Raw genomic sequence first — 13,733 nt, forward strand, 5'->3', positions numbered from 1 at the left:
ACGTATTTCCATATTTACGCGCTCGCCGGTCGCACACGACCTCATTTTGCCAAACGTGTGTGCGAGGAGGCCATATCCCCGACGGTTTCTAGGTCGTGTGGGAAGAACCCCCCTATCGTCCACACTCACTTGGTGACGGTTCCAGATGCCATCGCGGAAAGGGGTTAAAAAACATTTGTTTAGGACCGACGTGCACCAGTGCAGCCTCATAGACATACATCTCTCAGTTTCCACAGACACATCAAACTCCACTCCATGTTTTATGGACCATTCAGAGTTCTGAGTAAAATTGGAAATCATTCCTATAAATTGCTTCTGCCCAAGGACTACCAGTTGCATGATACCTTCCATGTCAGCTAGCTCAAGAGACATATTGGCGCAAAAGTGGTGCCCTCCTTCAAACTTTCCTTGGTGGGAACTGATGGCACGATCAGAATTGAGCCTGAAGCAATTCTGGAAAGAAAGCTCATTCCAAGGAAGCAAGGTAATATCAGTATTCCAGTTGTAAGATGGTTGGTGAAATGGGCAAATTTGCCTCAAGAAGAAGCAACATGGGAAGATTCATCTTTCATTCAGAAAGTTTTTCTAGCATTCAGAGCTTGAGGACAAGCTCCGGCTCAATTGGGGGTATTGTCAAGCCCAAGTCTGAATATCCCCTGTTTCTACGTGCCAGTTGAACCTACAACCGTCCATCTCGCATCTTGTGGTCATTAGTCAAAGGTAACGGTTCGCTGAAGATGGGTCACTCTCCTTCGTCGATCGACCATCCAACGGCTCAGGAGGCGTGGGAGGAGCTATTCATCGTCCGACAAGGCCATATGCTCTGTTTTTCTTCTTTTTCACTTTCTAGTTACTGTAATGGCTATATAAGCCAACTCTCTCACTCATTTGAGGCATGTAAAAGATTATTGGGTATAAACCCTAGCCGCCGGTGACGTGCTACTACCTTTTCCCTTTCTGTGCAATGAAAACCCTAGCTCGAATTTCTAAAATTCTCGTCTTAAATCAACTAGTTCTTGCTTAAACCCTGTTGATCGGGACTCTGGTCCTGACAGATCCTCTCCCTTCTTTTCCTTCTTCTCAATCTCCTCTCACCTCTATCCCTCTTTCTCCCTGGACAGGGACCTCCATGGCGCTGCCGACCCTCAATCTCGCCCGATCCGGCCGCCTCCACGCCAAATCCGTCGAAAATGGATCCACCCTGGCCAGATCCGCCCGGATCCGACCTGGCCCCGCCGTCATTGCCACCGGAGTGCCGCCCCGCTCGACCTGCAGCGCCACCTACAACCGGCAGCCCTTGAAGAACCTCATCTCTCTGATTTGCTCCCTATTTGTTGCGGGATGGGCAAGAACCAAATATAGTAGTTACAACAAAAGGGGTGAATTTAGAGGAAGATGCAGCAAGGCAGAGGTAGTAATCTCAAAAATGTTCTGAAATATAGCGTGAACAGGTGTGGTCTTGCAAAATGTGAGTTGGTAAACCAAGTGTGGCTGCTGCCCACTGATTCCTTCCTACTCCCCCAATTTTTCTCACAAAATGCATTTTGTGGTATGATGCGACTACTACTGAAGATATAACGTTTAAGGATCTGAATATTTGAGCAGAGACCTATCTTCGGACACTTGATCAGCTTCATCACCATGAAACGGTGAATCTCTAACAAGGGAATTTCTTTGTCTGCTATGTCATGCATATTCAAAACCATGGGATCAGCAACTCAGCATAGAAAACTCAGTTAGCCTGCTGGTTATTTTTCGGTTGCTCGGCTTTTGAACTCCATAGTTAGAGAATGATGGAAGGGATTTGGACCTTGCTGAATTACTTGGAGATACACCTCTCCAGCCATCATTGCTGCTGATGCCAAGAGGATTGCTACACGAGACTGGCACTCTGTTTCTCTGCAGTTATCCTTATTGACATTTATATGATGTTGTTTGGGTAGCAACTTTTGATATTTCCTGGTCACTGTGGTCAGAGGGAATAAACATGGCTCCAAGCATGTCAAAGTTGCTATTCTCAGGATCTTGATACTGAAATTGATGGGCTATCTTCGATCTGCTAGAGAGAGATTTCTTTGCTTCATTAATGACTGTTGTTGTGTGCCTTCTGTAGCCAGAATGAGGGATTTCATGTGTTAGGCAAAAGGATACTTCAATTTCTTGAGCTTTCTTAATTCTTGGCTAAATATTCAATCCATGTTCCCATAGAGTTTGATAAAGGCTAAATTTTGTATTTACTGTGAGTTTTTTTGCATATACAATTTCTTACTATTTTTTTGTTACACATTAATTTTTTCCCCGTTGCAACGCACGGGCATATGTGCTATAAGAAGTAATGTTCTCACTTCTATTTTTTATGAGCTTCGTTATCTCAGTCTCAACAACATCCAGGAGATGTACTACGTATTGTTAGTTCAAAAGCTTTCTTTCACAAGTTGGCAACACAATATTCAGGATGTTAAGCAGGTGTTATAGTTCTAATTTACTTTCTTCTCATAACACTTGGTCTCATAAACAGTAGACTGTAGCCCGATGTTGCTCACTCCACACTTATACTTGTTCTGATTTCTGATGGCCTCCTAAATTTGAATTATTGTCTTGATGCCAGGTGGAGGACCTTTGCAACCTTATCAAGCTTTATGCTAAACTGACACACTTACTTGATCCCATATTACTCTTCGAACAATTTTTGCGCAAAGTTAAGGAAGTTGAGGCCAGTAATTGTGTTAGAATAAACTTCTTTTTTCCTTTAAGGGTTTGTTTCCATACTGTGGGGAAGCAGGATTTGAGTCCCACTATGAGGGATCGACCTTCAGAGATCAGCTACCGGCGTCATACTACCCCCACAAGGTGAACCCGCCATTTATCTTGGGTAAATGCTATCAACACCATTGTCCCAAATTGCAGTGTTTGTCCCTCTTCATTTGTTATTAGTCTTTGCGATTTCATTCTTTAGCATCTGATGTGGTAGACTGTTTAATCAATTTTCGCGGATAGTCTAGCTCATGTGTTTCTGATCTAAGTGGTGCAACATGTTTCTTCATGAAGCCTCACAAGAAAGTTAGATTCTTCTCCATATCTTCAAATTGGTTGTTTATTGATGAGCAAGGTTGATTTGAGCCGTCTTCTGTAAGTGCTCAACTGCAACCTTAAAACCAGTCGCAAAATTGTTTTGGTCCATGTACGACTCAGATACCTACTGTGTATTTAACTATTGATGTGTATTGGCAATTATTTACTTCTATATATGGATATCTTCATTACATAAAAAATTACGGGGTACTAATTGCTAAGTAAATAAATTTAAAATAGTTAGTATGATAGTTCTTCTCTCCTCAAGTCTCAGATCTGTTTTTCATCACCCTTTGGTATGTTTCGTGGGGATCTTTTTTATTCAGCGCATAAATGCTGATTTGTTCATGTGTTTATTAGAAGTAAGAGGCTCATTATGCCAGGCGCCCTCGAAGTCGAAGGAGTAGTAGAGCAGAGGATCTTCTTAGCGATTTGGATGTATAGAGTTTATGATACAAAGACCTATTTTGTTTTTGTACTGGATCTTGAATTTTCTGCTTTCTATTTCTGAACCATTTTGATATGTTCTTTACTCCTGATTTCAGCCTTTTAAGGTCTGTTCTTCTTCCAGGATTGCAGAGAGCATGGACCACCATATGGAAGAAGGAGATGCCATCCTTCACTATCGTTGTCTTTGGCGTGTTGCTGCCATTTTTCTAATCCTTGCACTTCAGAGTCCTCAGTCTATCCATGTAGGTCATGCCTTCTAATAAGTTTTTTGACTCTTATGTACGTGTGTGCTCTTGAATTACTTACTAGATATTGTTGTATACGATGATCCATTGTCAGCTATACAAAGGTTCTGAATTTAAAATTTTGTCAAGTTCAGTTTAGATTTAATTTTATTCCACCTCTTTTTAAATGGACAATGTGTGTGCTGTTTAAACGATCACTATGTGAAATTCATAGGCATTGTGAGGGCATGGAGAAAGGATTCAATTTTTTATTCTTTTTTTCAGGGTTCAGAGCTGTTACCTGCTACACCTACACACATTTTTTTTGGAAAAGGAGGCTCACCCCCGGCCTCTGCATCTGAAAGATGCATGCGGCCATATTATTAAAACTTAGCAGTCCAAAATTAAGCAGGAAACTTTATTGCCTGTCATCTAAAAATTTAGTGACAACTGCTGACACACGAGCTTCGTTTTTTAGTAGAGTTAGTAGATGACGCAGATGACAGTTCTACCTCTCTGACTGAAACAAGAACTTTCTGCCCAAGGGCATACCTGCAAGACAGGGGCATACCTGCAGGACAACAGGAGGTCCTAAGGCACACATCACGCATTCACAAAAGATCTGGAGCTGATATTTTAGATTAGTACTAGCATATTGGTACGTAGTGTGTGTGTTTTAGCATATTAGTACTAGCATACCTGCAGGAGGTCCTAACTTTCTTCAGTTCTATACATATTTGAGTTGGTACATAGTGTTGAGAGGATCCTAAAATATTGTACTACATAATCTCTTTCCAGGTTCTTGAAACTTGCACTCTTCTGTTGAATTTCGCATTTTGGTCGATCTCTACTGCATCTTTTATTATTGTCAGCCTAGAATTATATCGCATTTTGATCTTTAACGGGAAGATTCATAATCATGCATTCATACTAATTTGACTGCATGATTTAATTAGTGGCCGCCATATTATTTCATGGTCCACAACAGAACTAAAGGTGTCAAAATGAAACATTCTTCTTCCCATGTATCAAAGTATTAAGCAACCAAATATTTTAGTATCTAAATTTTTATGTTTAGGATGATATATTTCAAAGAGCCACATGTGCCCAAAATAATGGTGCCAATGGCGTAGACAATGAAGCATTGCCTTTTCTTGCTAAGGTACATATGTTGATTTCAGTTGCGTACCACGTGTTTGCTGTAATGTCTAGAGGAGATTATGAAGTGATTTTCTCTGCCAATTAAACAAATAAACATTCCACACTCTTAGATTTTGAAGAACGGTTGTTTATGCAGGGATTTGCTGGGAAAAACCATCTCTATAAAATTGAAGAGACGCATAGAGCAAGAGACAGGAATAATACTTCCTTGTGTGCTTCCTGAGAATCTACAATGAAGAATAAGAAGGGGGCAGTAACTAAGTATGCATGTCATTACTGATTCTATTGAAAATAGTTATACATACGTTTTTTAGGAAAATTAAGCTATATTTAAATGTTGCATGGTTCAAATATTGGGTCTATGAAGATCTGTTTATACAAAAAAATGCATAAATAAAGTCTCATGTGGCTATGTAATTCACTTGTTATATGTCAAGTTCGAGCTCCAAAGAACAGAGTGAAACTGTTTGTTCCAAAGAATAGATGTCACTGTTCGGCCTCTCTTTTGTTGTACTTTCTTTCTTCTTTCCTTCTTAGCCCCTTTTTAATAACTTAGTTCGGAACCCCCCCTCTTTAGGCCCCTCTGATGGTTAGAGAGTGTTAAGATCCTTTTAGATTTCTACTAGGCGGCCTTTGTATATACAGATGTTTCATTTTATTAATTAAGGCTACCAGCGGTGGTTTGGATTGGCTCATGACCTGTATGTTGATGTCCATCTTTATATCTGAGAACTAAGGGCTCTATTCTTTTAACCATCAACCAATTTAAGTAGCAAGTCCGTTTTTCTTTGGTTAGTTGTATCATTTTTATCCAACACTGAGCACTAATTGACAACCAGCCATGATCATTCTTTGAGAAAGCTATGGGATTCACAACTAAAAATATGAATTGTTCGAACAATGTTGTTCTGTTATGGTTGTTTGATTACTTGCAAAGTTGTTTGAGTGGTATTTTTCAACTGTTTAAGCATATATTTATTTATTTTGCACCCGATGCAACGCACGGGCATTTTTGCTAGTCAATGTTAAAAAAGTGAAGACAAAAAAAATCTACAACATCACCTTTGTTACAAAAGGTTTCCGCAAATGAATTCTGTTGCAAAGGGCTCTGCAACACCACCCTTGTTGGAATGATGAGGACCATGCTAGGCGTTGGATGACGTCAGATCTAATGGTTGCCGAGGCGACAAATATTTTAAAAAGATCAGCCAGCAGCACACCCCGAAAGCTATCCAGGATGCCATACGCAAATTTTCCATGATTCGTGGCCATGCTGCAAATTTTCCATGATTTGTGTGCACGATGAGACGATCATCGTTACATCGCGCTAAGGAGGAAGCGTTAGAACGTGCACTCTTCGTAATCTCTTAATCACAAAATGAAGCACGGCCGTACAAAAATTAAGCATGCCTTAAGTTCTGTTTTCACGTATAAGATTAAGTTAATTGTATGTATCACATATGCAGAGGCTGGAAAGATCCTCTTTTCAAAAGAGATGTGCACATGAATGAGTGTATGTGCGAGTATGTAAGTGTTTATGTTTGTATTGCGTCGGGTTAAGTATAATATTCATAACGATCATTTCTTTTACACGTGGGTATCAAAAACGAAATTCGACCATAAATTAAGCTTTAAATTACATTCCCTTTTACCCCCAAAAATAATAATATTCCCCTTAGAAAATGCGTTCAAAATTGCGGTTAAGATTAAGCTCAACTATAAAGTTAAAAAATGTTGAATATAAAGTTCGACATGGTAATGTCTCATGCCCAACTCTAATGATTTTCCTATGATCATGACTTATGGTCGATCACAAAGGCACTATGGAAAACTATAAGTACAATTCTTAACTCAAACTATAATTCTTAGCATACTTCGAGTACAGAAGAATGCTCGGATTTTGCTTCATGGCCCCACGCAAAAGACGATGTTTACAAAGTAGGGTCAGCATATAATTTTGTGAGCACTAATTTTTCAGAGGGACGGAAATGGCAAGGGGGCTACTTCAGATTAGAAGATCATGGAGAAAAACTGGAGGAAGCTATTATGGGCAATTCAATGCCCAAATAAAATGAAAGTAATTTTGTGGAGGTTGTCCCATAATTTTCTCCCAACAGGTGTTCAACTACAGGTGAGATCAATCCCCACAAGGTATGATTGAAATTTCTGCAATATGGAGGAAAACATTGAACATTACTTTTTGCAGTGTCACTATGTTAAAGAAATCTGGAATTATTAAGAAAGATTATGGTTTTTGCCTGGAAAGTTTTACTCACATTAGGCAATGGATTTTAGAATGGACACAAAACCCTACATATTTTCACTCTATAATTAAGGCAGTGGCAATATGGCACATATGAAAAATAGAAATGTTTGTCGTGTAGTGGGAAAGATCAAAGCTTATGTTGAATTTACCAATATGCATTCTTCCAGTTTGACCACTTCCATTAGATGTCAGGCCTTGAAGTCAAACCAAAAATGGTCTCCATCGCAGATGGGTCGATGCTTGTCAATGTGGATGCACAATATTCTCCCAATCTGCAAGAGCGAGCTTCCGTGTGGTGACACGTGATCACCGGGGAAGAATGCATGCAGCAAACAAAGGTTACTTTGAACGAGTTCAAATTCTTGAAGTAGCGGAAGCCATGGCACTCCATTAAATCTTAATCCTTGCCAATAACACTAGCATGCGGAAGATCATGGTAGCATCAGATTGCCTATGGTTGATCAACAAGGTCAAGGGTCTAGGTTTTGATAGGTCCCCTATTGGAGCCATAGTCCATGATATTAGGAAATGGGCCACACGGTTTGTATCTTGTACTTTTATCCATGCCAGACGTTCTGTTAACAAGGCAGCACGTGTTCTGGCTAAATCTACAGAGCATGTTGTTTGGTAGTTGTATATGGATAAAAGGGTGCAGCTGCCCATTACCTAAAAAAACTCAATTTATAAGCATGTTGGCAGTTTTTTTCTTTTTGCAAAATTGTCGGCAGCTAATCATACAGGTGAAGAACTCCAACATAAATAGTATATAAAGTAAAGCAAATGAAAGTTTCATTTAAGTAAATTCTATGAAAAATATTAGCTATTTATTAGGATTAGTAGACTAAATATCCAGACGTTGAGGAAAACAAGTGAAAAAGAAAGAGTGAATGGACAAAATCAAAAGAAGGGTTTATTGCCATCAATGTCGACACTAATTTCGACTTGAGTTGTGCACATGCGGTATTGGAGTGGTGGCTCAAGATGAGATGGGCAGGTTCAAGGTTGATTGCAATGAAGAAGTTACTTATGTCATTGACGCGTTGGGACAATAGAAGCTCCAGTCATACGACATGGACTAGCTTTGCCAAATGAATTGGGGTTTAACAATCCAGTCAAGTTGCTTCCAAGCAACAAAGACTCTCCAAGGGGAGGAGGGTCCACAACGGTCGCTCCTTATTTTGGGGGAGGTCTCCGGTTAACGTTGGTGTGACCGTTGTTTTGCTACAGTTTTTGTAAAGATAGATTGAAGTAAGTGTTGGGTGTATATCTTGCTGATTTTGACCGGTCTGCTAGATTTTTTATTGCCGCCGAAACCGATGCTTCAGGAAGTCACACGAGCTGCTTGATCCAACCATGACATATCAACAAAGGAGCCTCATCGAGAGCGTAATACATAAGACGCGCTAGTGAGGTATAATGAGACTTGAAACCCAACATGCCTGGGAGGGGGCCCGTTAATGAGTGCAGCGACAATGTGCTGCCCTAGGTTTTTTTTTGAAAAGGAGGTTGGCTTGGCCACCCCTAGAGCCTTATAATTCACTACAATCGATTATGAGGAACAACAAAGTACAAGAAGCAAGAAACTAGGGTAAATGATAAATAATACTCACAAAGTAGTAATGGATGTGTTTGATCGACTGTGTGTTGTTCAATCGTCTGTAATCCCCCCTATATTTATGGGGAAACTGAAATTTTTGTGCAAGAAAAGGTTTTAGAATCCTATCTCGGCCCTTAGATCTTGCCTGATTCAGACGAGTGCACCCAGAGCCTATGAATCCCTCCGGATGGGCTCTGGCCCAGGTCAACATGTTTCTATATTGGCTAGGAGGGCGTCCGAAACCATCTCGTTTGGTCTTGGAAATGGTTGCACATATCTAGGTTGGTCTAGAGAGCTTAGATGGTTTCACACTTTTAGATTGCCCTGAATAGCGTCCTGGGTTTCTAGGTGAACTCATGGCGAGCTATCATCTTGTCCTAATTCTCCAGAGGGCGCCCGGAGCCTCCACACAAGATCCAGGCAAGGTGTTGTCAACAAATTGTTTAGGTACCAATTATCAAGTTGTATCCGTTAGTTGATCAAATATATACAAATGCAACTTGATTTAAAAGAAAAGGTTGATCTCTAACTAATTAATTTGTGCCTTTAGTTTGTAATGTCTAGTATGTCCTTGTTTCCATTATGTTTTGCTTCCTTGACGACATCAGCAAGGTGGCGATGATGATGTGCTAGAATAAGGTCCCTCCAGGCTGTCACTATCTCAACTATGTCGATCCGGCGCTGACGAATGGCTAGGTCATTGTTTCCATTAAGTGTTGCTTCACTGACGATATCGGGGAGGTGGTGCTGACGATGATATGTTGGAATAAGGTCTCTCCAACCTCTCCCTACCTCGATGATGTTCGATCCGAAGCTAATGAATGGCTTGTGAGTGTAGGGGCTACCAGATCTGTTAGCCCTTTTTGGATCTTGGCAGTTGGTGTATCAATCAAGAGAAGTAGTTGTCTGGCGTTTGGTGCACAGTCGAGCGGAAAAAAAATCAGTATGGGTTTCCATTGTAATTTTATTTGTTGGTGATCATTTGATGTCTTGTTGTCTTCTCATTTTCATTGTATTAGCCTTTTGTTTTCAATAACCATATACTCCAGTTATAGATGCTTCATGCTTGACCATTTTGCCCATGTGCACCCGAACGCGAAGTAAGTTCCGGCCGCACCAATCCCTTCACACGAGTCACAACTCACAACGAGCCACAAGTCCCGACCTCTCTCCGATCCCCGCCGGCGCCGCCCCCAGCCCCGGCCGCACGACGCCCGGGATCCTTCCGGCGGTATGCCGCGCGGCCGCGACGAGCCGGCCACCGTGCGCGTCTACACAGTATGCGACGAGTCCAAGTACCATTTCCCAGCCCTACCCCAGCATCTCCTCCTCCGCAGCACTGCCGCTGGCTAATCCAATCCTTCTCCCTCCCCACTCGCCGCGGACCCCAAACCAACCGCAGGTACCTCATCGTCCGGAACGTGCCTTCTCTCGGGTGCGGCGACGAGCTCGGCACCCTGTTCTCGTCGTACGGGCCGCTGGAAGAGTGAGCCGTCAGCGACCTGAATTCACTTATTTTTCATGCTAACGTTTTGTGTTCAGTATCTCCCGAGTTTTGTGAGTGATGTGTTTTTGTTTTGGTTCAGGTGCAAGCCCATGGACGCCGAGGACTGCGAAGAGTACACCGACGTCTTCTTCATCAAGTTCTCGCAGCTCAGCAACGCGAGGTGACTAATATCTTTTTCGTTCAGGTGCAGGACTTTTTGCTCCTCTGTGGTGAATAATTGGTCATCAATTGGCGTCTATTGTTTGCCGTTCTAGTCTTGTGTCTGTGGGCATGGTTTATTTGCTCCTAAATTTTTAACTGTATTCTCTGCTACCGCTCCCTCTGTAAACTAATGTAAGACGTTTTTACGGTTCAAATTGAACTGCAAAAACGTACGTCTTATATTAGTGTACGGTGGTTGCATTATTTATCTCATGGTTAGGCAGTAATGTTTCTGAATATGTACTCAAGGATGTAACTAGCATGTTGAATTTGTTGGACTGTCAGTGTTTCGTGCTTATGCAATTGAGTGAAAAAAACAAACAGAGGCTTATTATATATTCAGCATAATTGATGGAATGAACTGAGGAAAGGTGACTTGGGTAGGCTTTCCAGAAGCAAAATTTAATAAGATACTAGTATGCTTTGATGCTAGCATGCGTGCCTTTACTTGTGAATTGGGATTACCAAGCTGTTAATCAAAGGAAGGGTTTGATTATTCCTTGGACCTTCTTTGAGGGCATGATTTTTAGTTCAGGTATTCTGCTTCAGTCTTTGGCACTTAGGCTAGCAAATCTGGAGCCAGTAGTTTCAACAACCACCTGTTTCCTATCTTTTCTTTCATCAAAATTCATACTTCCTAATACCTAATACTTCTTTGAGGAATTGGCGCTGTATTTTACTCATTTTGCAGGTTCACAAAAGAGAAGTTAGATGAGTCTGTATTTCTTGGCAACCGGTTGCAGGTGTCATATGCACCTCAATTTGAGAGTATTTTGGATACCAAGGAGAAACTGGAAGTCAGGAGAAACGAAGTCCTTGGCCGAATAAGATGTATGCCATTTTTTACGAAGATATATCTTCGTCTTAGAATTTATTATTGTGATGGCAGTATTTATTCCTTGGTACTTCAATCATTTGATTTAGATATTTGCTTGCTTCAGCCTCTGTTGGAAGCAGATCAGAACGGTTGACTCAGTATTCTCCGTGGCAGGGATCTTCTAGTGGGAACTTGCATCATCATATGAGCCCCAATAAGAGGTTATTATTTCACATGTTGTCATTTCTTTCCGCTCTTTATCTAGTTTTGCGGTGCACAAATGATAATTAAAAGTTGGTCATAATTTGCTTGTCATATGATATTACATGCAGTTACTTCTTCCATCAAGTTTTTCTGGTCATGCTTTCCCTGAGCTTCTATGCATTTTCTTCTAGAACAATCAATGTGAATATTCAGACCTAGCAGTATCTTCCAAACTCAAGATATGGATTCTTTTTTCTAGGGAATAGATCATATACAATCTTATTTTGTCTGAGGATTTGTACCACATCGCTTATACCTAATAAAAGGCTAGAGGTCCAGAAGAATACAGTGTGACTGTTCTTCGAGAAAAAGGTGAACACTTAGGTGACTGCTCGTCTAAAGACTCATCTTATCATCTTCAGGGAATACACAAAGACACTTCATGCTTCTCATATCGAAGATGTTCGTTTCAGTCATGTGTCCTCTAATAAGGTATGTAGTAGTAATACAATTTTCAGGCTGAAAACCAAGTTGTCCATTGATGGAAATTGGGCCATTTAGTAAGCAGACTAGATCGTGCTTTAAGGGAATTTTATTTTTAGAAAAGCTAGGGAGAAGCTCTGGTCAACTAAGATGCATTACTGCTAGAAAGACAGCATTAGTGCGCTTGCTCATGCGAAGTACTCGGCGAGGGCAAAATCCGTAACTACTATTTGGAATTGTGGATATCCTGCTGTGTGCAATCTAGCTCAGCTCATTAGTGCAGCACATCATCCATTAGGATTTTCCAACAAACCCCTTTTTACCTTTTCATGGCTTGTGATTTTCTTTCCTTTCATGAAATGCCTTTTGATCAATTTGTGGTGGACATGCCTTTTGATCGCAGGACTATTTTCCATCCGAGTCGATGAATGCAACTGTAAATCTTGTGAGGCAGAAGCTTGATAAGGTAAGAGTATATATGTGTTACTGTTACCTATCGCCTAACATGGAACAACCACATGGATAAGCTAAGAGTTTTTTTTTTTTTTGAAAATAACAGATACAGTCCGGCAGTGATGGCTCCAATGCTGTAGCTGCGTCCAAGAAACCAAGGGTCGATGACCGTAGGCGCATTTGAATCACTGGATGGCGTGGAGCACGCGTTAGGAGTTATGTGGCTTACTCCACTTTGTAGCTTTCGTTTTGTGCATCGTCCTACTTGATTCTTAGAAGTTAGAACTGGCCAGCTGAGATTGTTGTACCAGTCTTTTCTCTTTATGCAAATGCCAATTTTCTTACCTGATACAACTTTGAATTTTCGCACCTGATACTTGGTCTTTGTAAAAAAGAAAGAAAAGGCCACTGAAAAGTAACGAAGCGACGATGATGTTCTCGAGGAAATACTCACAAAGCAGAAGCAAGTTCTTTTTATCGCTGGAGGCACGCTAAACCAAATTAACTTTTGTTATTCAGTTTCATCCTGGAGTAGAAACAATGAAATTACAAAAATGGTTTTCCAAAATGGTTTTCTCTAGAATGAAAAAGAACAGAGAGGGGCTCAGCACTTGCGTGCTCCCAGGGGGCGGCTCGGGCGAAACCCTAGCCGCTGCCCCTTCACCTCCTCTTATCCAGCCACCCGCCGCCGCCGGAGGAAGGTGTTGGGCGAAGCCCTACATGGTGGATGGCGGCCGGTGGGTCCTCACCACGGCTGTCGGGCCCGTCGAACCCAGGGTATCCAGGTCCGTCTGCCTTTGTCCTAGGGCACGACGCATGACGATGGCCCAACGAGTGGCCCATCGACAAGCATCACAACAAGACTCCTCACGAGGCCCCCTCAGCAGGCATCCCGAGCAGACTTAGCGGATCCGCCAAGAGCCTCGCGAGACTCCCTCACGAGGCGGTCTCCCGAGGCAACCTCCCGGAGGCAACGGGTCAAGAGCCGTTTAGTTCGGTCGCACGGGATCGTGCCCACCACGTGGGTGACGCGAGTGGCGACAGAGGTCGTGCCAACAGGCGCGGATGAGGAGGATTTCCTCTTCTGCGCTAAAGGAGCAAGGCCAGCAAGCCGGTTCCCAAAGCAACCCCCAAAGGTTGCCCGATCGGTGCAAGAAGACCAAGACGACGGGCGCGTAGAGCGGAGGTCATCCCCGAGCCCATTGATACGTCCATTTTGCATCATGTTTTCTTACTATTATTTATAATGTTGTTATCCATAATAATGCTTTTTGAAGTAATTCTAATGCCTTTTCTTT

The 13,733-nt window shown here is 41.8% G+C and overlaps 1 protein-coding gene and 1 long non-coding RNA gene across 5 annotated transcripts; both read left to right on the forward strand.

Moving 5' to 3' along the window:
* The first annotated feature begins 829 nt into the window (after positions 1 to 829).
* LOC120974965 (uncharacterized) lies at positions 830 to 5,408 on the forward strand. The gene is made up of 3 exons (XR_005770608.3): positions 830 to 2,850; positions 3,644 to 3,764; positions 5,044 to 5,408. It is a non-coding gene; the product is annotated as an uncharacterized lncRNA (long non-coding RNA).
* A 4,428-nt stretch (positions 5,409 to 9,836) lies between these two features.
* LOC109773208 (uncharacterized) lies at positions 9,837 to 12,882 on the forward strand. Of its 4 annotated transcripts, none has more exons than XM_040401665.1 (8): positions 9,837 to 10,048; positions 10,173 to 10,256; positions 10,357 to 10,437; positions 11,170 to 11,309; positions 11,420 to 11,516; positions 11,922 to 11,991; positions 12,386 to 12,448; positions 12,542 to 12,882. In XM_040401665.1, exons 1-8 carry the CDS (start codon positions 9,852 to 9,854, stop codon positions 12,617 to 12,619), a joined length of 810 nt encoding a protein of 269 aa, XP_040257599.1. In that variant the 5' UTR covers positions 9,837 to 9,851; the 3' UTR covers positions 12,620 to 12,882. The 4 variants fall into 4 exon arrangements, with proteins under 4 accessions (XP_040257599.1, XP_020187492.1, XP_020187493.1 ...); XM_020331903.2 differs by having other exon boundaries at positions 9,865 to 10,065; XM_020331904.3 differs by lacking the exon at positions 10,173 to 10,256 and having other exon boundaries at positions 9,870 to 10,172.
* The last annotated feature ends 851 nt before the right edge of the window (positions 12,883 to 13,733 follow it).

The sequence above is a fragment of the Aegilops tauschii genome, chromosome 2, assembly GCF_002575655.3.
Source record: "Aegilops tauschii subsp. strangulata cultivar AL8/78 chromosome 2, Aet v6.0, whole genome shotgun sequence".
Classification (NCBI taxonomy): domain Eukaryota; kingdom Viridiplantae; phylum Streptophyta; class Magnoliopsida; order Poales; family Poaceae; genus Aegilops; species Aegilops tauschii.

Bases quoted from the DNA above. Each gene is read 5' to 3' on its own strand.
- LOC109773208 (XM_040401665.1), top strand. From the start codon at position 9,852: ATGTGCACCCGAACGCGAAGTAAGTTCCGGCCGCACCAATCCCTTCAC. The intron at 10,257-10,356 runs GTGAGCCGTCAG...GTTTTGGTTCAG, and splicing joins TCGTACGGGCCGCTGGAAGA to GTGCAAGCCCATGGACGCCG. The intron at 10,438-11,169 runs GTGACTAATATC...CTCATTTTGCAG, and splicing joins TCGCAGCTCAGCAACGCGAG to GTTCACAAAAGAGAAGTTAG.